This window comes from Daucus carota, chromosome 4 (assembly GCF_001625215.2).
Source record: "Daucus carota subsp. sativus chromosome 4, DH1 v3.0, whole genome shotgun sequence".
Lineage (NCBI taxonomy): Eukaryota > Viridiplantae > Streptophyta > Magnoliopsida > Apiales > Apiaceae > Daucus > Daucus carota.
Genome location: NC_030384.2, coordinates 23,783,467 through 23,810,512, shown reverse-complemented (window position 1 = coordinate 23,810,512; position 27,046 = coordinate 23,783,467). Strand labels below are relative to the sequence as shown.

Genomic DNA, 27,046 nt, shown 5'->3' with positions numbered 1-27,046 from the left:
TAAGTTGGTGATGGCTTGTATCACCTCAGTCAGATATAACATTGTCCATGGGGAGCATATCATGGGTCCTATTACTCCGTCTCGTGGGATTAGACAAGGGGATCCCTTGTCTCCATATTTATTCATAATGTGTGCTGAGGGATTATCTGCGCTATTACATCATTATGAAGCCAATAAGTGGATTCATGGTATCAAAATCTGCCGTCAAGCTCCTGCAATTTCTCACATGCTGTTTGCCGATGACAGTTACTTATATTGCAAAGCTAATACGGAGGAGGCAGGTCGAGTGGTTGAGTTATTGAAATTGTTCGAACAAGCATCAGGGCAGAAGATTAGTGTGGAAAAGTCGTCTGTGTTCTTTAGTACTAATGTTATTCCATATAATCGGAATAATATTTGTCAAGTTCTTTCAATGAACGAAGCAGACATGCATAGCAAATATCTGGGTTTACCCAACTTATTGGGCCAAAAGAAGTCGGTTTTGTTGGGTTTTTTGAAGGAGAAGTTAGAGAATAAAATTCGTGTCTGGGAAAGAAATCATGTGTCGAAGTCAGGCCAAGAAATATTGATTAAAATGGTGGGTCAAGCCTTACCTACCTACGCGATGAGTGTCTTCTTGTTGCCAATGGAGTTAATCAAAAGTTTGGAGAAGATGCTTACTAAGTACTGGTGGAATTCTACGCAAAGAGGTAAGAATAAAATTCATTGGGCTAGCTGGGAGAAGTTATGTAAGCACAAATCAATCGGAGGCTTAGATTTCAGGGATTTTAGAAGCTTTAATCTTGCTATGCTAGGGAAGCAGGGCTGGAGGTTCTTGACTAACCCAGATAGCTTAGTATCCAGAGTTTACAAGGCTAAATATTTTAGAAACGGGAATTTTTTGGATGCTCAGTTAGGTGCAAGTCCCAGCTTCACTTGGCGAAGCATATGGGAAGCTAGGGAGGTGGTGAGTTCGGGAGTCTGTTGGAAGATCGGCTCAGGTGAACATATAAGAATCACAGGCCAACCGTGGCTAGCTAAGTCAGATAATGCTTATATTACTACGGTGTGTGAATCAATTCAGAACGGTACAGTACAGGGGTTAATGCATTCTGACAGAAGGGAATGGGATCAAGAGGTGATCAAAGATGTTTTCAATGACAGAGATCAGAAGTGTATTCTGGAGACCCCCATTCAAGAAGATGGTGCAGAGGATACTATTCTTTGGATTCATGAAAAGTCAGGGACATATTCAGTAAAAAGCGCCTATAGGCTTATTCAAAGGTTGAAAGGAGTGTTCAATGCAGAGGAGAGATCGAAAGTCCTTACTTATCTTTGGAAGATCAAAGCTCCCCCTCGAGTTTTAAATGTTGTTTGGAGAGCAGTTTCTGGGTGTTTTCCAACATTGCTACAGCTGTATCAGAAGCGTGTCCCAGTTAATACTCAATGTCCAGTCTGCTTATCGGGTGAGGAATCGATTTTTCATATTTTAGTTCTTTGCCCGTTTGCTTACAGTTGTTGGAGCCGAGTTTTTCCAGGGATGAATTTGCCTCAGGTGCAGGATTTTGAGAGCTGGTTAGGGGCTATCTTTGAGAAGAATGATCAGACTAAAAATGCAGAAGTGGTATCGGTCTGTTGGGCATTGTGGAAAGCCAGGAATGAGTTGGTGTGGAACAGGAAATATGCCAAAGTTAACAGAGTCATAGCTTCAGCAAAGCAGTACCTTTTACAATGGAAATTTGCCCAAGTTAATTGTTCGAGTGCTCCGTCCAAGTTTGCGTTTGAAGGGGATGGTGCTATTACTTGGGTTAGACCTCAAGGGAACTCAATAAAGGTAACAGTTGATGCGGCTTTGTTTTCAGACAGCAGAAAGTATGGTTTAGGTGTGGTAGCTCGTGATTCAGCAGGTAGGCTTGTTGCGGCTATGACAAGATGTTTCCCAGGAGAAGTCACAGCTGAATACGCAGAAGCAGTAGCCATTAAAGAAGCTCTGTCATGGATCAAAGATCAGAACTGGCTGGAGGTTTCCCTCGAATCAGACTGTTTGGCGGTCGTACAGGCAATCCGTAGTAAGGTGGAGATGAGATCGAGCTTTGGTCAGGTGGTGGAAGATTGTCGACGGAGTATTCGTCTTTCAAACATTAGTTCATTGTTATTCATTAAACGATCTGCAAATGTAGTTGCTCATTGTTTTGCAAGGGCTTCTTACAAATATCCTGATCGTAATTTCAATGGGAGTTCTGTTCCTGTTGATCTCCAAGATTGTATTTTGTCGGAGGCTGTTAGTGAATAAAATTCCAGCATTTTGTCAAAAAAAAAATCATTAGTATACTACTCCCGCCATCCAAATTAGATGGGCTAATTGACTTTGGGCACGTAACTTAAGGTGCATTGACCGTCTATATCTAAAATTTGTTATTTCAATTTTTCTTTTGCAAACGAAAATTTCATATTTAAATTTTTATTTACAAAAATAAAATTTAAAAAATAAGTAATGTAGCTATGCGGTCAATAAACCTTAAAATGCGTGCCCCGAAGTCAATGAGCTCATCTAATTTGAGATTGAGGGAGTATTTTTTATTATATTTTTAAGACACTTCCTAAGACATTGTTGGATTTACTAGAAGGGCAACAAGTATAAGAGAATTGATGTAAAAATTGAACTTCAAACTAGGGCTGAGCATTCGGTTCGGTTAATCGAATATTGAACCGAAATATTTTGGTACCTAATTCGGTTATGGTTTTCTGGCTATTTCGGTATTTCGATTTTTTCGGTTTTTTTACCGAATTAACCGAAAAAATCGAATAACCAAAATATTTAAAATAAATAAATAAATAAATAAATATATATATATATATATATATAATATTATATATACATAAAAGTTTATTTTTTAATAAACCTTAATATCTTAAATAACATATTATGTAACCCTGTACCCTACTGAGGCACACTAATGGCTAACCCAGTTCGGCAGTTCAATTAAAAGTTCAAACAACCCCCAAACCACCCTCCCTACACACGCTCAACGATTCACCTTCACCTTCGATGCGACCCCGGCGGCTCATTACACACCATCTTGCCGTCTTCTTCACCATAATCGTTTGACGATTAAGGTATGCTGTCAATTCAATCGAACTTCACCTTCGATTTTTGGGAAACCCAGTTCAGTTGAACTCATGGGTTATTTAGTTCGACTCATGAGTGGGTGTTTTGTTGCGTCAAACTGTTAATGTAGATACTTTGAAGTGTTGTTATTGATGACTAGTTTAAATGATGCAGTGATGTTTTTCTTCATTATTTTAGTGATTTTTCGCTATTGTTTTTGTGATTTTTGTTCACTTTTATAAAATTTCGGTTTTTTTTTCGGTATTCGGTTTTAACCGAAATAAAAAATTCGGTTCGGTAAAATAACCGAATTAAATTCGGTTCATTATTTGATTATGGTTTTTGAGCCTATTCGGTATTTCGGTTATTTCGGTTCGATTTTTACCGAATAATCAGCCCTACTTCAAACACAATACACTGAAAAGAAACTAAACTTCTAGTGCTATCGTGTCAGCAACAGTAAAAATATCCGTGAAAAATGGAACCCAATTTCCAGAACACAGGGCATCTTTGTTTCCAAGAAGTAGGAGCTATTTATATTTACAAATAAAAAATTTTGGAGTTATTAGATGCTTTTTAAAAAAGAGATTTTTAAATTTTTAAAGAGTTTCTATAAACCCATTGGAGCTCTATTTTTTATTTTGTTTTTTAAATTTGAAGTTAACGTTTGTTTAGAGAGCCCGTTTGTTTAGAGAGCCCATTGGATATGCTCTTAGAATGGTAGCTTCTCTCTCAAAGTTCTACTTCTTTTCCAAACTCTTTATTAACTTATTTAATTCTCAATTTTAATCCACTTCTTTACTTTAAGTAATTAATCACTTATCTTAAACTTGTCCAAACGGTCCCATGATATGATATTAGATACTCCTTCCATCCCATTTTAAGGGGATAAATGTCACTCCTTTCGTCTAAATGTATCAATTGAGTCACTGATTCCCAAATTGACTGAAATGAGCACTCATTAAAAAAATTTGTATAAAAAATATCACTCTATCGTTAGTCGAAATTTTGAAAGTATGAGTTTCACACATTTTTTATGAATAGTATTACATCTAAATGAAATATTCCGAGTTCTACTATTTTCGCTAATATTTTCAGATTTTTAAAATTTTATCAACTATTTATTTTTAATTTTTTGATTGTTTTATTTGATTTCACATTTTAAGTGTCCACTTTGCAAATTTCACACATATTAAGAAACAATTAATGAAATGTTTATATCATTATCTTCACACAACACAACTTTATTTTCATACATATTAATTATGCATAGCAACACTCTTAATTAATTACTCTCTAAATACGTGTAAATGTGTAGTTGGAGTATATACTCCCTCTGTTTGGATATATCAGTCTTTTGACTTTTTTGCACGTACTTTTAAAAGCTTTGACCGCACACATAAAATTATTATTATTAAAATTTTCAATGTGAATAAAAATATTAGTGATATATTTTTATTCACAAAAGAAAAAATTTGAAAATAATAATTTTATGTGTGCAGTCAAAACTTTTAAAAGTACGTGTAAAAAAGTCAAGCGACTATTAAATCCAAACAGAGGGAGTATAACAGTAGTGTAAAATGAGTTTTTACTAGCTCTTCGTTTCTTTGCATTAATGCACTAGTGTAAGGTTTGTTGGTTGTATTCAATATTATATTGGAAATAGTATAAATTTTACATGGGTTAAAGATTATGACACATATTTTGAGAAATATTTTTTATGCAAAGTAAACACTTAAAATTAAAATGAGATGGAGGGAGTATTCAAAAACTTTTGCAATGGTCCTCAGATTGAGAAGGGAGTCCATGGATGACAAAAAACGATATTCAAAAACTAAAATGGTCCTCAGATTAAGAAGAAAGTCTGTAGATGACAAAAAACATACTCCCTCCGGCTAGGGCTGTAAATCGATACGGACTATCCGGTGTCTCGGCTCATATCCGGCTCGAAAATATGATACATGTCTCATATTCGTTTTGAAAACGATCCAAATCTGGCGGAAAAATTAAGCCCGTATAATATATGATCCCGGATACGAGCACACCTATACCCGCTCAGATTCGGGCTCATATAACTTTTCATAATATGATCCTACCCGAATAACCGAATATGATCCGCGGTTCATATTCGATTCAAACTCATATACATATTATATTTTAACACCATCATATTTGCAAGTAAATAGTTATCATTTTATAAAATTTTAATATCTTATTTAAGTTTATATCTTCATAAAATATGATTTATTTAATGTGATCATACTTATTATCTTCATATATATTTAATAAATGATATATATCAATATATAACTATAAGTTTTAATTTAAAATTATTATACTTTATAATATTATGTTTACTTAGACTAATGATAGTTATTTGAACAACTGAAATAATAATGATACTTAGTGTTAGTGGATCATATCCGGCTCATATTCGATGGATCATAAACTACCCGGTTAAAAAATAGAAAATATGATACTGGATCATATCCGGTTCAGATCCGAATCTCAAATACCCGGGATCGGTTTAGATCCGAATAAAACGATCCCGGACCCAAATCTGGACAAGCTAAAAATAATATGATCCGGTACTTGAGCAGAGGGGTACCCGGGATCACCCGGATCATTTTACAGCCCTACCTCCGGCTCCGTCCTCCCGGATAGTATACATTTGAGGACGGGGACGCGGTACGGACTTTAATGTTCCCGTAAAGTATAGCTGTGTGATTTATATTTAAAATTTTCTTTTCTGAATTAAAGTTTGGATATTAAATTTTTATTCAGAAAAAAAAATTACGGAACTATATTTTATGACAACATTGAAATACGTGTCGAGCAGTTGAAAAAAAAACGTACAGAATTAAACAGGACAAAGAGAGTAACATTTAACCAAATTTATTTCCCCATTGATCAGACAGACAAGTTTAAAAATTCAATCTATAGGCCAAACAAAATTTCTCAAAGGAGTTCCAAAGAATCATACAAGAAACATATAGATTTCAACCTACCATTACAAACTGCTAATGTTCTATATCTCATAAAGCCTCAACATTCTGATGATTACACAAACATGCACAAGGATTGCAAAAAATAAAAGGAACCAGTCTGTCGGGGAAGGCTATTTTTTATAGCTATCAGCAGAAACATCCTCCTGATTCTCCTTGTGACTGAGATGAACTTACCGTTGACTTCAGATTGACATCAACCATATCTTCTTGCTTAGCAGAAGATAATGTTTCCATTCCTGGCAAGGCTGCAGCAATCTTTCGAAATAGTGCCTGGACGCATCATCATATCAGGAAACAGTTGATCAAACAAAGTATCAATATACAGACAAAACATTACAAGAGATAGAAAATCCTTTACAATTACCTTTACAGTGGTGTTATTGTTACAAATAAGAGACCAGTACATCCATTTTTTGCTTTATTTATTTTATATATATATTGACTCACACATACTACCAGTCTCCGGGAAGGCTGAACCCTCGTGTCTCAACCACTTGTTGAACAAGGGTGAGTGTCACCACGAGGGCAAGTGCCCTTCAGTAAGACACCCAGGTTATTCGTTTTAGAAAAAGCAAGGTTGCAATAGACAGATGGGAATGAAATTTAAAGCACGACTATGCTTGAAATTTTTAAGGCCCTCCAAACTTTTAATTTTCAAAGGATTTGCATATATAAGGATTATAAAGCTAGAAATTCACCTTTATATTGAATCCTGCTTTGGCACTGGTTTCAATAAACATGACATTTTGGTCACCAGCTTTGGCTTCTGCTTCCTCTATAGAGACTTGTCTGTAGATAGCCACAGCATGCAAAAGTTTGATTTTGAAACAGAAATGAAATAAATACTACAATTTCACATTAGAATGGCATACCAAGAAATTGGCTGTCACATTTAACAGAGCATTTAAATATACTAAGATATAAAAGATTAGCTAAACAGGTCTATTGATCCACAAAAAAAAATTTAGTCCAGCATAAATCACATGCGATTTTTCTGTGATTATATGCTTTAAAGTCAGAGTATCTACGAACTGAATATTAATGACAACCACCATATTATAAAATGCTTCTTACGATTAAGTATATACTGCAAATAATAGAAAAGTCTCATCTGACTACTGAAGGTCCTATCCACATATGTTCAACATGCCTTGTACACATTACAATTTCAACAGACTAACATGCGATTGTTTTCGAATGTATTTTTGTCATTTGTACTATCTGATTTTTTCATGAGTACAGCAAACTTGTGAATATCAGCTAGTAATACTTTTTAAAAATAAATAGCTTAAAGTTTCTATAAAAATAACTTGTGTACCAGCGACTAGTGATCAGTTTCATGAACACGAACAGTGTAAAAACAGTAGCACCGATCAGAAGTCAAATACTATTTGAAACAATGAGACCCCCAATATCTCTCTACAAGATGAATCCACACCTAACTATACATACAAAGAATTGGTTTTTCATCATCTAAAACAGATATAGCCTATCCATATATATGCACACTTGTGCAATTACCAAAATTTGAATCTACTTTGCCCATTGCTTTTTCTATATTTTTGGGTTTTAAATGAACATGGTTTACATCTTCTGTTAGCTTGAAATATATGAATATATGTCTTATGTACCTCTTATCCACAAGGTCAGTTTTATTCCCAACAAGTACTATGATGACATCACTGCCTCGCTCACTGCGAACCTCCTCAATCCATTTGGCAGTGTTCAGGAATGATTGCCTACCTGATAAAATTGATAAACTTTATCATTCAAAATACAAAGCATAAAAAGTGAATGCAATTTATATCAAGTCATATACAATGTAGAGGACTCATGCTATAGGAATTAAGTTCAAGGGTAACGGAGTATTATTTGTTGATGTACTCAGCTTGTAAATTGAGATTTTCAACAATAATTACCAGAAATTGATATGGAGCCAACTTTTATAATCAAATGTTGTTTTCCCTCAAATACATGTTATCTATGGGTGCCTTGCAGTGTTCTAAAATTAAACAAGGGAGGGACATTGGTAGCTTGCATAAATAATATGTGTGTGTGTGTGTACTACTCCTGGTCCTATTTACAGGTCATTTGACTTTTTGCCCGTAGGTTTATGTTCTTTGATTATCTGATAAAAAAATTTAAATTTTTAAATTTTTAAAATTTTAAAATTTTCATTTCTTGAATAGAAATATTAATATAACATCAATACTTTTATTCATGAAAAGAAAATTTGGAAAATATCAATTTTACGTGGTCAAAGCTCCAAAGTTACATGCCAAAACTGAGAAGACCTATATAAAGGACCAGAGGGAGTTTGATCATGGATTAACACTGAATTAGACCAAGCAAGTTTTCGAACTTGACACGTTTTACTTATCTAGTAGGTTAGGAGAGGTAATTGTCAACCACTGCCAATATATGAAGATAATAGACATCTACTAGTTAACCAAAGTTAACCAAAGAGAATATAATTTTTCATACGTCAGCGGGCATAGAAATATAGAACAAATTGCATACTTGCAACATCATATACAACAACTGCAACAGAGGAATCCCTAATGTAGCTTGGAATGAGACTCCTGAATCTTTCCTGTCCTGCTGTATCCCTGTAGATGAATACAAAAACAAACTATAAGCATCATATCAACAACAGCAATCTATAATTGCAGCTAAAAAGCTACAGAAAACATGTAATCCTTTCCACTAAGAATGACTTCATAAAAAATATGTCCTCACGGCCCATAACCTAAAACATGTTTGGTCACAGACACAGACACACACATAGAAAATATTCACAAAAGTCTTAATTTCTCTTGAGTCCAAAGTTCCTAACTGTATATCAAATATTACTTGAGGACATTCATACTTGATGCTTTACTTAATTACTTTTAATCTCAGTCTGGCCTCCTTCATTAGTTTTGCATATTTCCAACATAAAAGGCAAGAAAACAATTACTAATAACATTAATTAAAAGGACATGTAACAGCATATCATCATTTAATGAGATCAGGTGTTATATAATGAGTTTTTTCTATTAAAAAAGTAGTATGCCATCAAAGAAAAAGAAACAAACTTAAGTTTTTTACTTGGAAAATAAATGTTTCAACTATTTGTCCTCCTGTTACTATTTAGCATATACCCACTGCTCAAATATGTATATAATTATAGCATGAGATAAAGACAGCAAGTATATACTATACAAATCGAACTTTCTAGCACAATATTAAATAGAAATGAATATAATTTAAATTTCGAGTGAACAAGAAAGAATGCATTAAATATAGGCCAGCAGAGATGAAGCCATGCAGGTTACCTGTATGTTGTTTGCTATTAAATTTCAAGTAAATTTCACTATAAACTACAGAGGACTGATAAAGATGCCTAGATGATAAAGATATACAGTATTACTATCAACAAGGTGATTATTAAAATTCAAACTATCTAAATTTATGGAGCTGAGCGCGATTGGATAGTCCAACTGGTGGGTTTAAACTTTGATGTCCCGGATACTTAGGTTCAACTGCCGCTCACACGAAAAGTATTAGAATATATACTTATTTTGAAGGCATATAAGCCTAAATATTCAAAAATAAATAAGTTATGGAGCTCAACTACTTCGACACCAACAAGTCAACAACACTAAACTTCAATCAGATAACCGAAACATAATTAACAAGGCACGAGAAAGTGTTCAAGCTCTTAAAAGCTAAGGTGTCAATATTAAATAGTTGCTTCACTAGACATCTACACAAATGTTGAACCAAGCCTGTGATGAGTTAAATATGATTGAAAGTTTCCATTTCCCGCGTAAGGACATTTTCGATTAAAATACATCAAAAAAGCATTAAGTAGTGCATAATACTATATACATCACTCGTATGTTCTTACCAGAGCTGCAATCGGACAGTTCGATCCTCAAGGTACATAGTTTTGGACAAAAAGTCTATCCCAATCGTAGCCTGGAAAACAGATAAGGACAAACTAAATCAGGATAATTAAGCAACAGATGGACAAAAAATTTCTCTGTGAAGAGGAAAGCATATGTTGAGCACCAAGTCACACATACAATATTTGACGAAATTACGAACATGTACATGGATAATTCGCTATAAAAGAGAACATATACATAGATATTATATGACACAAAAACATTCAAGTTGTCGACCATTTTTTAAGATGTTACGTTGTCCGTACAAACCAATATTCAAATTACTTATAACATTAAAGTATAAAGAATCATAATTGCACTGAAATAATCAATAATCATAATTAATACATGAACCGACGATACATGTAAATTATAACACATGTAGACGATTTTCATACAAAAAGAAATGATTTGGTTCATGGTTGTATCATGTATGATTGTATGGACATACTCAGATATTTAATTACATAAAGAGTAACCTACGTTGGGAAAGGTCAATACAGTAATTTACTCCTGCAAAAAAGAAGTTGACAACATAAAGCCACATGCTCCGACATTCTTTCCTTAGAGCAGTTAGTTATCTGGCTAAGCGCAAGAAGCTTATACCAACTCACTTACTTTTAATAACTCCCTTACACCAACTCACTTATTTTTAATAGCTAATCCACTCTAACCAGTTTAGCACAGTGGCGGATCCAGCCCTAAAAAGTTACCTGGCAAATATATATTTTTTATAAGAAATTTCATAATGGTAATAATGTATACACTGAATGCTCGACCACAAAAACTTATAACTACTGGTCTTGGTGCAAGAAATCATATAATGAATGCAGAGCACCCCCAAATATTAGCAGAAAAGCTTTCTATGATTATATATATTAATTTTTTTGCTATCCATTCTGTCAAACACAGAGTGCATTCCACCACAAGTATATTGTTAAAAATAGGTGAACTTTTTAAGAGGTAGAAAACAACCATATGTCGGTCAATTTGTAAATTTTGTGAGAACTTGCAATCTAATAAACTAATTGTAACTGCTAGGCTTGAAAATTACTTCTGTAGCACTCTCTATTTTTAGGTTCAAAAACTAATCTCACGAAAGTTTTGTTTTACAATTCTAGGTTTTACATAACAATTTCTCAGCAGTAGTTTTTACCGGTTTTTAACCTAGCATTTTTCACCCAGCAGAAGCTGGGCCATTTTACTGCTAGGTCTGCCTCTGGTCTAGCCTCTGTTAAAATTTACTGCTTAAAAAAATTTACTGCTAAAACTTTACGAGTCGCAAAAAATCTAATTTTCAAAACCTCTAAGGGTGAAATGACAATATTTAGTGAACAGTTAATCATGCTGAACATAAATGATGCTTAGATAATAGTATTACTTCAATTTAGCAAGGTAAGGATAATAATACACTGTATTCCATTGGAAAAAAAATGGAACAAATTGGTAAAAGACTCTGGCTCTTAAAATTTCCACTAGTCTCATAAAGATGAAAAAATATTGGGAGTGCCACCAACGGTTCCGACCTTTTGCTTAACTCACGATTAAAAAGATTATGTCATTGATAAACAAACATTTAATATGTTATCATTTACTTCAATTTAAACCTTATTTTATGTTGAAGTTTTGGTGATCAACAAACTTGTCGGCACTTTCATATTTGATATACTTAAAATTGTCACATTACAAATAAATAAGATGCAACAAACTTTTGCTAAATGAAAACCATATAAAATCCCAATCCGAAGGAATTAATCCATAAAGGTGGTATTGTATATACAGGCACAGTTAAGCAAAATAACATAAAACATAGATTCATACAATTACAAACAACAAAAACCATGAACCCAAATATACAACTATACAGAGAAATATGCAGATTTGTGTCGAAATAAGAACCCGTTATAACGAGAAACGGTGATCAGTTGAGTCCAAATCACTGTTTCTCAGTTGTAATTTATATTAGTTCTCAGCTACACTCCCTAGTTGTGATCCAACAAATATATTAATTATTGACTATAAACAATATAAACTCCGTAATTTAAAACTCTTGATAAATTACGATTCCCTTCTTCTTTATTCATAACTGTTCCGATCTCGAGGCTATTCATTTATCAAGTGTTTACTCTATAATCATACTGATCACCAACAATACAATCTTCTTATCGTCTAAACATAACAAACACACAACAACACATCAGATCAGTATTATTAAGCTCCAAAAAACACAAAATCATCAATTTAATCATACAAATAAGCATAAACACAAGTAGAAGAACGAGTAAATACCTGATAAGTGTTATCAAACTTATCGTACATGAATCGAGTGATGATACTCGTTTTACCCACAGATTGATCGCCCAGAAACACCAGTTTATACTTGGCTAATGCCGAAACAGGCGCCATCGCGATTGAATCGGACCGGATCAACGACGATTTTCCGACGGATGTTACAAAGATCTGGCCGGAAAATGATCGCAGATTTAAAATTTGGTGGGTCTTAGTTGTATACGGTTTGGTATATATGCAGAGTAGAGAGAATGCGTCACGCCTCCCAAAAACAAACAAAAACACCTTGCCTAAATGACTATGAATATGTTTTTTTTATATGATTGAAAACAAATAAAACTCATAAATAATTGTTTACGATGAGTTAAGTTCATCTAGTCCACATATTTACTCTAATACTGTATACCACGTATGTATGTTCTGCAACTATAAAATGACATAAAAATATTGCAAAATGTATGAAACTTGTTATTTTCTGATATACATTCTATAAATATCACTATTTCATAAAAAATATTGAAAATCATTTATGTTCGACAAGTAGAACACATATATTCTGTAATATGTAAATATGATATACATTCTATAAATATCACTATTTCATAAAAAATATTGAAAATCATTTATGTTCGACAAGTAGAACACATATATTCTGTAATATGTAAATATGTTCTGCAAACTTAACATGTTTTGCAGAATAATGTGTTTTTCACAATTTAACTTGTAGAATGTTTAGGATTTGTCAAAATTTTTAACAAAATAATGATGTTTATAGAACTTGATTTGCAAAATAACACATTTTGCAATGTTTTTATACCATTTTATAGTTGCAGAACATACGTGGTCTACGGTATTACTGTAAATATGTGGATTACATGGAACTTTGTTCTGTTTATGATGACCTTAACAAAAGTACTTTTTCTTTTTAACTTATTTTTTTAATTTTGTTGTTTTTAAAAATTTGAGATATAATTTTGTTTTAAAAAAAAACTAGTTTATAAACCGGGCTTCACAATTATATCTTAATATTATCCGGAATAAATTTATAAATAAATGAACATTTCATATAGCTATTTATAAAAAGATAAAGTGCATATAACTATTACTAAATGATTTGAATGAATATATAAATTCTTTAATTTTATTCTCATTAAATTATAAAATATATCAAAAAATTTAATATATTGGTTACAATAAAGGTTTAAATATATTATTATCTATAAATTTTAAACAACAAATGATTGAAATATGCAAGATGTCTAGCACAAAATTTTGCAGATGATAATCTTAATATTAATAAAAAATATTAGTAGTACATTATGTCAGTGTTCTAGAAATAACTAATTAATTTTTAAAAATTTCACTAGCTTATCAATTAAATTCTTCTTATATTACGATTTTCAGTTTATAAAAAAAAATTTAGTTTCAAATAAATTTTGAATCATTGTATCAATCAATTAGTTTCGATTCTCGATTTTTACGATCAAAATTTTAACAAACAAATATCATTCGATTATAAAAAAATTTGGATAGGTGTTATTCTTAAACATTTATTTTAACACTAATAATGAAAATAAAACATGCTAAACATTTAAAAATCTATTGAATAATATTAACCTCATACATAAAATATTCTGAGAGATTATGACAAAAAAAATAGTCTGAGATACTACCTCCAAACTTACTAAATTTCAATGTTCTGAAAATCGGTCGATTCGAACGAGTAACCATCGAACTCGGACGGTCTCTCATATTACAATATCCAAAATCGGTAAAAAATGATCAATTTGGATTAAAATCGGTATAAAATGATCAAATTCGATAAATTCGATCAACTCGATTACTAAAAAACCCAAAAAGAAAAGGAGGGGAAAGTACAATACAGCCCAATAAAATCCAATATATAACCTAACTAGCGTACAAGCATCTGCGAGGCACGTGTTCATAATTTACAATATGTAATTTAGATTTATAAATTTCTTTAAAAAAACAACTAATAATATTAATAATACCTTATTTGGATCGGTATATGCATGGATAGATTTTTATTCAACTCAAACTAACATAACATAATTTGTATACGAGAGGTTTAGACTGATATTAGTTTGTCTAGTAGATTGTTCGATCAGAATTCGATAATTAAAATTGATTTGATATAATCACATATCATGTATGACGATGAATAATTGAACTTTAGGGGACATGCATATATATTAAAATAAGGTCATGTTCTTCTTATAACTCTGAGCCTAAGGACCCTTAGAACCTTCGAGTATTAATAAGGGTTCGGCAGCAAAACTGCACATGTAAAAAGTGTTATGTTTATGTATTATATTTTAAAATTATTATTGAACACACACAACGATGTAAAAATCATGTATTTAGATTTAGATCATAAAAATCTATTTAAAATTTAGGTTTCTACAGCAGAACCTTAATGGTTCTAAGGTAGATTTTAAGGATGGGTTCTCTCTTGAGCGCAACCCTATAAGAATATACTAAAATGAATTAGTCAAACAAGACACACACACACACACACACACAGGCAAGTGATCAAATACAAACCAACTCTTAAATACAAACTAAAAACCTGTTTCCCGACCACTATTTATAACTACGAGAATCACTTATTTATACCGCATTAATCATTATTCTATACAGTATTTAAACAACGATTTTTATCATCAAAATTGAGAAAATCTACTTACCTAAACTATAGGTGATCAATTATAGATGATCAATTTGAGTCATTGGAAGGTTCTTAGCGGTAAGAAGTCGTAAGAGAAGTTGTATGATGGTGGTAAGTAGTCGTTAGTTTTGGTAAGTTATGATGGAAAATGTATGTTACTATCGGTGATGGTAGACAATGGTGGCAAATCATAGAAACGTTTGGTAATGGTGGTTAGGGGTGTGCATTCGGTTCGGTTAACCGAAAACCGAACCGAAAAACCGAAATAATTTCGGTTCGGTTAACCGAAATATAAATTTCGGTTCGGTTTTCGGTAGCCAAATTTTGATTTTTCGGTTTTTCGGTTATTCGGTTTTTAAACCTCGGTTAACCGAAAACCGAATGGTTAACCGATTTTTTATGTACTTTATAAAAAAATTAGTATTTTTAATTAATAATAGAGATATTCTTATCAGCGTGTGTATCTACTGTGACCTAAAGACTAAAACTAAATACGAGCAGTTCATTAACTATCTCAAACCCATCGGCCATCGCTGCTACCTGCTTCCATCGGCCATCGCTACCTCCTAGTCTGCTACGGTGAGTCGGTGACCAAGCTCATCCAGCCTCAAGCAATCCAACCCAATTTCATCCAGCCACTGGTGAAGTCACTGGTGAATGGTGATTCACTTTCTTTAATGTGATGCAAGAAACACTGTATTTTGTTTTTAACTAGTTTGGCAGTAATTTCTAGATTTTCATACACTATTTAGGAATTTCGGTTTCTAAATTCGGTTTTCGGTTTTAACCGAAATTTAAAATTCGGTTCGGTTACAAACCGAAATAATTTCGGTTCGGTTTTCGGTAGAGTTTTTTCGTGAATTTCGGTTTCGGTTAACCGAAATAAAATTCGGTTTCGGTTTCGGTTAACCGAATGCACAGCCCTAATGGTGGTAAGAGGTCCATTGTTACGGTTCGGGTGAAGATGATGGTCATATACGTTGCATATATGTGTATATATATTTTTATATTCGCGAGATATACTATATATAAATTAGTGATATGTTATATACAAATTAGTGATTTTTGTAGTTAAAATTAGTGATAAAAAACTGACCAGAAACTGATTTTTAGTTTTTACACTAATTTGGTTTGTATTGGAGTAGGTCTCTCTCTCTCTCTCTCTCTCACACACACACACACACTAACTGTAATATTCCGTAATTTTTAGAATAATATTAATTGATTAGTAATAATAATAAAGGTATTAAAATTGGATAATGATTAAGATTTATAATTGGATTAGAATATTGGGTCTAAAATATGGATCAGACTTGTATTCGGATAACAGGTAGCTCTGAACATGGCCTGAAAATATACCCTAATGAGAGTCGACCCCCTCTCTCCCGTTTCTCTCCTCACCCGCCGCCTCTTCTCCCCATCTACTCCTTACCTTCATACATTGCTGTATTCGATTGGGATTTTAATGGATTGTTTTTAGTCCATGGATTTTAATGGATTGTATGTGATTTTGATTTTGTGCGGATTCTTGATAAAACGTCGCAAAGTTGATAGGATTTAAGCACAATGCTTCAAAATCCCATTGATTTTGATGGGATTTCAAAACTTAAAATACACTGAAGAATGCCATAAAATCCATCATTTTATGAAATCCAAAAAAATCCATCAGCATTTGAATACCATCAGATTTTACTGGATTTTAAACAATCCCAATTGAATACCATCAGATTTTAAAACATAATTTAAAATCCCAATTGAATAACACCAGATTTTGTAGCATAATTTAAAATCTCAATTGAATACCTCAAGATTTTAATGGATTTCAAACAATCCCAATCGAATACCCTCGGATTTCATGAATGATAAAAATGCTTTAAAATCCTAATCTAATACACCCCCAATCTAAAAAATCATAGTCACTGTAGGAGACCCATATTATTCTTTCTCTTGTTTTTTTTATATTTTTTTATTCAATAATTTTCAATAATCTTCATCTTTTAAATGAGATTTTTGATCCTTGCATTCATCCTTTTAGGTGTTTTATATCTCTCTTTTTAGAGTGGTTTGAATCTCCTTTTGAAGTGGTTGTTGTGTTTTAGTATGTTTTGGTGTGTTCTATACAGTGTTCTAAAAGTCGGTGATTAATCGGGATTAATCGCTGATTAATCGTTGTTTGGTCGGTCACCGTCTCGATTAAGCGTTAATCGGTGAAAAAAATAGTTTTTTTGAAAAATCGGTCAGAGACGGGATTAATCGGTCAAAAGACGGTAAAATCGGCAAAAATCGGTAAAAAATTGGTAAATTTAAAAAAGTTAAAAATCATAGTAAAAAAGTTAAAAATTAATTTTGAGACACATTGTACTATTGTCTTATGGGATGAATTGACCTACATATTTAGAAAATGGATATTTTGTGGATAAAATCATTAATTTTTTTTTAATTTATAGAATTATATGATTATAAATCTACTGTAAATATAAATATAAATATATTTATATTTATCTAGTTTAAAAAATAATATTAAATTGATTCCGATTAATGATCCGATTAATCACTCCGATTAATCCCCGATTATCCGATTAAGCGCTAGACGGTGGCTTTGCCGACTAAGTCCGATTCTCGCTTTTTACAACACTGGTTCCTTATTGTTATTTTGGTCCGTTGATAATGATTCAATTGGTGTATTGGGAGATTTGAGAAACCTGTTTTGAATCTGAAATAGTGGTGATTATTGCAAGAGCTCACCTTGCACAACGAAAAATTGTTCAATATATGAGCACGTCTGTACCCCCGCCTCAGTTGGCGTAACTGTCGGGTATGAACACGGGACTATCACCTGTTTTTTATGTGCGCAGGTTGTGACATTACAATTTTCATGAATGTTGGTGTCGACTAGATTGCTCGGGAAACCTTTCTAATCATTTTTATCGTAAAGAATATTTATATTCTGTTTATTGAGCAATCTGAAAATAAAATGACTTGTTATTTAGCTCATTTTTATTTCTCAATCAGATTGTATTATCAGTTAGAGGATTTACCCTGACTGTGTTTCAGTGTTTTAATGAATGCATTTTGTCAAAAAATCGTGTTGATAATGTAAATCTCCTTTCTTCCATCCTAGTCACTTTGATTTCATTATTAATGATGTATTTTGAATGATATTTGAGTTTATAATGTTGGAGTAAAGTATTTTTGATTAATTTTAATATAAAATGATCTGGTGACATTTTAAGTTATGTGTAAGATATATGTAAATCATCCGTGATTTTTTTATTTGAGAGATATTGTAAGACTCCATCATGATTGGAGATATTTTCATAATACTTAGCATCTCTATGTATTTAAATAATGTACGCATTTCACTGAAGTTGAAGTTATGGACACATATAGTCATAATTATCGTGTCGGTGTAATTTGGGCTTTCAGATAGTATTGTGCTTAGCATCTTATAGTTCATGTAAGTTTTGATTTTGATGATGACTATGTATTTCTGGATGATAAGGGTATGTGTGAGAGTATTTTTTTTATTTTAATGGTTATACTTTTTTTAACGATTATATTTTTGATTATAGTAATTATGTACAAGTTTAAGAGGCAGTATTTTAAATCAGAACAGTTTGCTTGTGAGATAAATGATAATAGTTGTTCTGCACGTTTCTAAAGTGAAGAACAATTGTTTTGCAGTTATTGTATTTCTTAATATTGTATTCTTCTGTAGCAGAACAATGATATTTTTAGCGTTGTCATGCTAACACGTGTTCTTCATATAGCGCGACACAATTATATACTTATATATAATAAGCGTAAGGGAGATAATTTGGTCACATGGTCCTGTAGTCCAAAAATTTATCATCCGTTAAACGGATCATATATTGAACAAATAAGCACCGTTAGATTAGAACAAAATTAAATTCTGTTCTATAAGGAAACTGGCATCTACTTGCATGTTTATAATTCCTTTTCTGAATTCAACACAAATTCTGTCTTTCATGTGTTTTTGGTTTTTTTTAATTCAAAATAAATATTTCCTACAAATTTTAATTGTGGAATCGTATAAATCACACCGTCACAAGATTATTTTTATTCATCGGATCGTATATTGAACAAATAAGCACTGTTGGATTAGAACAAAATTAACTTTTGTTTCATAAGACAACTGATATCTACTTGCATGTTTATAAATCTTTTTCTGAATCCAAAACAAATTCAGTATTTCACGTGTTTATGATTTTTTTTGATCCAAAATAAATATTTTCTACCAATTTTATTTTTAGAATCATATAAATATCGCACAGTCACAAACTTATTTTTACCTAATATATTTCAAAATTAATAAGCCTGATTTATGCGAGGAACAAATACAATTTTTTTTTTTTAATCCAAAACAAATTCTACCATCTTATTGCACGTTTATGATTCATCTTCTTAATTCAAAACAAATTGTGTTCATCAATTTTAATCTCGAACCATAAAAAATTTTAAAAAAATATTTAAATGACATTATAATAATTCTAATATAAAATACATTTATAAATGTAATCTAATAGGAGTTGGTTTAAAATTTGATAGAAAGAATTTAATACTTTGGCATGATATATACAATTTTAATTTATTATTTATAAATTAATTTTTTCACACCATTTAAAATATATTTAAAAAGTTTATAAATAATTAAAAAGCTTCCGTGCCTTGCACGGGCTATAAGCTAGTATTAAGAAAATTCGTAAAAGTAAGACTATTGTTGTGATTTTTATATTTGCTCATTGACATGTTTTCTATCATCTCATTTGACCCATCTTATCATTCTTTATTCAGATATTAAGTTTCATTTTTATCCTCATCAGTTTAATTTATGTTCAACTTATACTTTATTTGTTATTTCTATACGAGTTTTTAACTTTTTAATTATATATATTTATTTTAAATTAGATTTTTATTCAAATATTGTAAGTTCTTAGATTGAAGGAACCGTAACAATTTATCCAATTTTATGTAAATTTGATTTAATTTGCTTTGGCTATTAAATAATAATCAAATTAATTCAAAAATTCACAATTACACAAGTTTTGATCTCTTTGAATAAATTTAAACTAAACAAATATATTCTAGATGGAAACAAAATGATAATAAGATTAATTTTCTAAACATAATCAAAGGATGAGTTCGGTTTTAAAATAAATTGTTGTGTGCATATAAAAGATTTGAAAAATATGATTCTAAATATGTTTATAATATATGTTTTCATCATAAAGTTTTTATAAGAATAAATGCTAAAATATTTTTAAAGATAAGGATTGAATCATATTTATTCAAAAAAAAAAAGGATTGAATCATATCAGCAATTTTTATCACCTGATATTTATTAGGTGTTTTAAAAAATAAGTTATGATAAATTTTCTAATACTAAAATATATAAAATTTTCTAAATTCGAGAATACCTCCTGGAGCTATAATACAATCAACTTGTTATAATATATATTAATTTTAATTATCATCTTAGTCGGCTAAAAATAATTAAATTAATCAAAATATTGAATATATTTTAAATAATTTTAAATTTATAAACCCCAATAATAATATAATTTTATTCCGTATACATAGTCTTGTCAAAATTTGTCATTTTATATATATCAAATATTCTGTCAAGTATTTTATTTAAAGTTTTGAAAATAACAAATTTGAATACATGATACAATATACATCAACAATGCAAATAAAACAAAGAAAGAAAAAAAATTGACCAATTGACTAATTTTCACCCCAAACAGAAATTATGTACTCCCTTCGTTGATTTTAATTGTCACGTTTGGGTTTGTGCCGGTCAAATTGACCAAAGTTTGACTGAAATTTATTAATATTTTATCAAACGGAAAAATAAAAAAAATATGTCACCGGAAATAACTTTTAATCTATTTTAATATGTAATTTTTAGTTTTTTAAAATAATGAAAGAGGGAATAATAATTTTTGATCAAAAATTAGTTAGTTTCACCAACAAATAGAAATGTCACGAGTAAAATGGGACGGAGGGAGTATTTACAAAATTCAAATATATATTCTGAAGCGAAAGGGGAGAGAACAAAGTCACAACGAGAATCTGTCATTTCTGATACAGAAAGCGCAATAGAGAGATGGCTTCAGCATTGAGAGCAGCTATTGTAAGCCACATTAGACTCCCTGTATCTCAATCTCAAACCCTAGCTCTAAATCTCTCCAAACTCTCAACCGTCCGATCATTTTCATCTCACGGCGACGATCATCTCGACAAGACTCAAGTCATTGATAGAGTTCTCGAGGTCGTCAAAAGTCACCCCAAAATCGATCCCTCCAAGGTCATTTCTCACTTTCCCCTTATTTTAATTGTTTTTAAAGTTCTAATTTGTCATTTTTCGTCTTAGTATTACTGGTAAAACTGTGATTTTGTAAATGAGCTGTGTCAAGCCGAGGAATTAGAGTCGACAACTCGGGATTTAATTTGAATGTTATAGAACCTGTATAAATGAGTAGGCATAGAAACAAGGAATTCGAGGTTAATTATAAGCTACTTCTGCTAGGCTGAGATGGGGAAAAATGTTTATACTCCCTCCGTCCCCTGAGTAGTATGCATCGGGGGACAATGACGGGGCACACACTTTAATGCTCCCCTAAAGTATTGTTTTGTAACTTATTTTTAAGAATATTTTTTTAATAAAAATTTAACACCTATATTTTTATTCAGAAGTATAAAATTTGAAAATAAGTTATAGAGCTATTTTTTATAAGAGTATTAAAGTGCTTGTCGAGTAGTGTAACAAAAAAGTATAGAATTGAATGGGACAGAGTAATTCTTTTGTTTTTGAGTATTACTCCCTCCATCCCAAATTAGATGAGCTCGTTGACTTCGGACACGCACTTTAAAGTTCATTGACTGCATAGCTACATTACTTATTTTTAAAATTTTATTTTTGCAAATAAAAATTTAAATATGAAATTTTCCCTTACAAAATAAAATTTTAAAATTTAAATTTCGGAACTAGATGGTCAATGCATCTTAAGTTACGTGCCTAAAGTCAACTAGCTCATCTAATTTGGGATGGAGGGAGTAATTTGTTGAGACTCTATTATATAGGATTGTAATGCTACTACTCCTACCGTCCCTTTAGATTTTTAACATTTTTTTACATTGCTTGACACGTATATTAAGATGTACATAAAATATCGTTTCATAATTATTTTTGAATTTTCTTTTTTCAGAATAAAAGTTTGAACATTAAATCTTTAATCAGAAGAAGAAAAAGAGTCAAAATAATTAATGAAGCTATACTATATAAGAGCCTTAAAATGTGTGCCGAATCTCTCTTTAAAATGTTAATAATCCAAAGGGACCGAATCGACAGATGGAGTATATCATATATGATGTGAAATTGTTTTTAAATGTATTTAGTGTTTTATATTGTTGTTGTACAAAATCTAATCTAATATGATATTGGTCATCAATTTGAAGTTGTTTAAGTACATTCCATTCCCGCATTATTAGAGAAATCTTCCGGATTTTGGGGGGAAATTGCATTTCAAAATATACTCCCTCCGTCCTCATTTTTTTACAGTTTTTTTCACTACCCGACATGCATTTTAAGGCTCTTATATAACATAGTTCCGTAACTTATGTTTGAGATTTTTTTTTGTGTATATAAATTCAAACATCAAATTTTTATTCAAAAGAAAAAAAATGAGAAAATAAATCACGGAACTATGTTTTCTAGAAGCATTAGAATGCGTGCCAAACTCTCGTTCCCCAAGGTAAGCTACCTAGGGGGACAGAGGGAGTAATTTGATAATCTTTAAAGCTTGTGACTTAATGAGCCAAACACGAGTCGAGGTGCATTTATGTCGTAAAGAATGAGCTGAGCTCATCAAAGCTCGGCTTGGTTACAATCCTGCTTGTAGTTGGTTGTTGATTTTATGGATCTATCTTTCATGAAATATATGTACTTGAAGTTATAGAAGAAAGAGATTGATTATTTACTTTTGAATATATGTATACTTGGGATGACATTTTGTTCTTTCTTTCAATCTATGTTATATATGGAACAAATAATACATTATAACTCTGCACTGAAAACACTATGTGCTTATTAGCTTATCACTCTTTCCAGAGATTTAGGGATGCTTAGAGTGTATTAGTGAACTTCCTAAACTAGTAATTATCGGAGTTGGGGGTTCTATATGGGAGCTTGCACCATAATTAGCTTTAGAGGAGGATCAACTCTTTGATAGTAGAGATGAGAGATGTCGATCAAGTAGCAATTCTGGTATTTGTCGCAGTACTAGATCCCTACATATCTCTTTGTTGTTTAGTTGGCAGCCCAAGTGTAGAGTGGTTAAAAATGTAGGTACAAATTTATTTTGGAATGGACACTGTTGGAATCCTCTTGGTCAAGTAGTTTCCAAGGACGTTCTTTCGTTTTGTGGACTTGTCTCAGGATTATTGTTTTCTTCTCTGAATAAATGAATATGATGTTGATTCCCATCATGCACTTATTGGGAGAATCTGTAGGTATCAGCCTTATGTACCTTGCCAGTTGTTGAAGCTTACATTTACTTGGGAAATATAATAAGCAACTCAGTTTTTCTTTCCAATAGTTGCTTCATTATTACTAACTAATTATTTTTAGTTTCATTTTTGCACAAAACCATTTTGTATTACGTCTGTGATCATTCTCTTCAGGAAAATTTGAAAAACACAATGAAAACAATCTTGTCTGCTAATTCATGAACCTTTCTATTTACTAATTTTTACTCATTAAATGAATGTATTAAAGCTTAGAGTGAGCTTTCAGGTGATGTATTGACATCAAACTCTAGGACTCCACATTGCAATATGCAGTCACTCGAGCAAAATATATGAGGCACGTTTCAAAGTGTTTAAGAGTAATATGAAATAACAAATTGTGTACAAAACATGTTTTAATAAGTTAAAATAGAAGGAACTGTAGAAAGCACAAAGTGAGTTCCAAATTTTTACCCTAGTAATAGTGGGCAACCTTAAGTTTAAGCCCAGATAATATATTATAAGTCCTGATCCACTTTGTTTCTAGGAAAAGAAATGTAATTTAAGGCAAGAATGACACCTGAAGAGTCGGCTACATGACATCTTGGTTCCTGACAGTTATAACATACATGTTCATATATGAAGATCTGGGCTTTTTTCATGTCATACATGGACCGTAGAGAAGTATTATTTTTTGAAGATGGAGTAATATATTGACCAAATAATCAAATTTTACGAAAATGAATTGTTAGCTTAACAACTCCGTCGCAATCATATGCAGGTGACTCCTGATGTTCATTTCCAGAAGGATCTTGGATTGGATAGCCTAGATACTGTAGAAATTGTCATGGCCTTAGAGGAAGAATTCAAGTTAGAGATACCAGACAAGGAAGCTGACAAGATTGATTCTTGTGGTCTTGCTATCGAGTACATCTTCAACCATCCGATGTCAAGTTAAAGTATTTGGTTTTTATCTTGCTACATTTATGTATTCTGTCTTTGTTTTGACTGGTTACTGCTTTATAGTAATCAAATCATAGAAGGGATGCAAATAAAGAGTGCCCGTACATCTGGTTGGTTAGGATGGATATTTTGCATTTGTTCCAGGACACTGGTACATTTTTTTTACCATTCACAAATCTAATATAATAATGAATCATTTGTTTGTGTTTTGGCAAAATTTACTCTTTTGTACTCCCTCTGTCCCATTTAATTGTATACGTTTCTTTTCAACTGTTCGACACGCATTTCAATGCTTTTATAAAACATAGTTCCGTAACTTATTTTTGAGATTTTCTTTTTCTGAATAAAAATATAACATTCAAACTTTAATTCAGAAAAAGAAATTTTTAAAAATAAATTACACAACTACGTTTTACAGCAGCATTAAAATCCGTGCCGCGTCCCCGTCCCCCAATGTATACTACTCAGGGGGACGGAGGGAGTAATTGAAAGTGGAAGTAGTTATATGCCAGCCTAATGTCTGCACCGACTTATCATATATAAATGCAAGTGCCATAATGTAGTACTCCCTCCGTCTCCCGTGGTTGTTTACGTTCACTGTTTGCACGCATTTTGAGGCTCCCGGAAAATATAGTTTCATAACTTTCTTTCAATTTTTTTTTTTTGAAGAAAAGTTTAAGCATCAAACTTTTATTCAGAGAAAAAAAAAATTAAGAAATATATCATGGAACTATACTTTAAATGAGTGTCGAAAAACGTGCCAAAAAGTAACGTAAAGAAATGAGGGGGATAGTGGGAGTAACTATCTTACATGTTTGTTTTCCTGTTCATATTGACTTGCGGTTTTTCTGTATGCAACTGTTTGCACGTTTGTTTTCCTGTTCATATTGACTTGCGGTTCTTCTGTGTGCAACTGTTTGCACCATGATGTAATGTCATTGCCTATGTATGTTTGGTGTTACTTTGATCTGTACCTGCACTCCTGTCATAAACATTGGGGGCCTGTGCTATATAAAAAATTGGGGCCATAATATGATTTCAAAAATTTAAATTTTTTTTATAATGATAATAATTTTTTATACAAGAACAACTTGATGATATTAATAAAAAAAAATATAGAGATGATGTATTTTCCATAAAGAAGGTGTAAATTCAAAGATGAAAGTTTTGATATAAGCCCTACTTCTAGTTTTTGCTCATATATTATATATCTATAAATGGATCAGAAATATTTGAGGGCCCTTAAAATTTAGAGGGCTTATTTAGTTGAGATGTGCACTCCTCAATAGCTGTACCTAGTCTGAGAATATCATGTCATAACATATAACACAAACCCATCATGGGAATTGTTTGTATATGCATGGAAAATCATATTGTAGGATTATCGTGTTGATCACTGAATAATTGGTGATCATGGAATCATTGGCTTAATATATTATTCTATTTCGAGGACTTTTCTTTAAATACCTCTTTACCTCATCCAACATTGAGGGTTATGAATGATCGGTGATCACAGAATTGTAATCATCACTCTGCCTGTGGAGGCTTTTCTAGAATATTTTGAGGGTTATGAATGATCGGTGATCACAGAATTGTAATCATCACTCTGCCTGTGGAGGCTTTTCTAGAATATTTCTTGAAGGTTTCGATTATTTTTTAATGAAGTTTTGGGTTATTATTGTCTTAAGTAACATCGAAGAATTCTTGTTGGATATCCGGTAGAAGCTCACCCAATATTACTAACATTTATAAAGACCTTTTTGTTGGTTGATGAGGCTATCTAATGATAATATGTAATTCCTTGTCAGTTCTATTAGGTGGGTTGTCCTCATCCACTAAAATCATATGTTTTTCAGATTTCTTGATTAGTAGGGTTGTTTTTTTCGCTGATCATATGTTTTGAGATTTCTTGATTAGTAAGGATTTTCTAAGTATTTAGATGGTACTTGGTAGGTAGGATGGGTTATAGCCTGGGTAGGAAAATATGCAATTATAGTATCATGTTTTTTACCGGGGAAAATCACAACATCCATATACAATCTTATTTTGGGGAAGCTGTATATCGACCACTATGACACAATGCAGACACAGGGAAGCAGAAACTATTTGTGAAAGCTTAAATTCAAGGACATGTGAATGCTATTATTCACCGATTAAATCAAGGGAGGAAGAAGAGAAGAGGCCGGAGGGGGAACACACATATATATTATGCATATATGCACCTGCGCATTTAAAAAATGTAAATATAAAATTATATGATTTCGGGCATTTATTGTGTAGTGGTATTGAGGCATGTGTGTAAATAAAATTGGTATATAGGATAGGACATAACCTTTAAATTGATGCAATGTTTCATAATTTTAATCATAAGGAGTCTATATTATATTATCAGTCAAATTAAGATTATTACACAATTTAATTCAACCCTTGCAAATTAAAATATTATGATAAATACAAAGAAGGTGGTGCCAACAATGTGTTACCACAAATACAAACTCCGTCGATAATAAAAATATTATCAAGGCTATCATTACTATTTCCTAAACAA

General features: G+C 31.7%; 2 protein-coding genes across 2 annotated transcripts; one reads left to right on the top strand and one right to left on the bottom strand.

Annotated features, from left to right (window-relative positions):
* Positions 1–5,967: 5,967 nt before the first annotated feature.
* On the bottom strand, positions 5,968–12,614 carry LOC108215868 (ras-related protein RABH1b). The gene is made up of 6 exons (XM_017388466.2): positions 12,318–12,614; positions 9,989–10,059; positions 8,617–8,705; positions 7,728–7,839; positions 6,795–6,885; positions 5,968–6,366 (listed from the first exon to the last, which is right to left on the bottom strand). Exons 1-6 carry the CDS (start codon positions 12,432–12,434, stop codon positions 6,223–6,225), a joined length of 624 nt encoding a protein of 207 aa, XP_017243955.1. The 5' UTR covers positions 12,435–12,614; the 3' UTR covers positions 5,968–6,222.
* An 8,430-nt stretch (positions 12,615–21,044) lies between these two features.
* LOC108217708 (acyl carrier protein 1, mitochondrial) lies at positions 21,045–24,715 on the top strand. Its single transcript, XM_017390589.2, has 2 exons — positions 21,045–21,337; positions 24,317–24,715. The coding sequence occupies exons 1-2, from the start codon at positions 21,137–21,139 to the stop codon at positions 24,491–24,493; spliced, it is 378 nt and encodes a 125-aa protein (XP_017246078.1). The 5' UTR covers positions 21,045–21,136; the 3' UTR covers positions 24,494–24,715.
* The last annotated feature ends 2,331 nt before the right edge of the window (positions 24,716–27,046 follow it).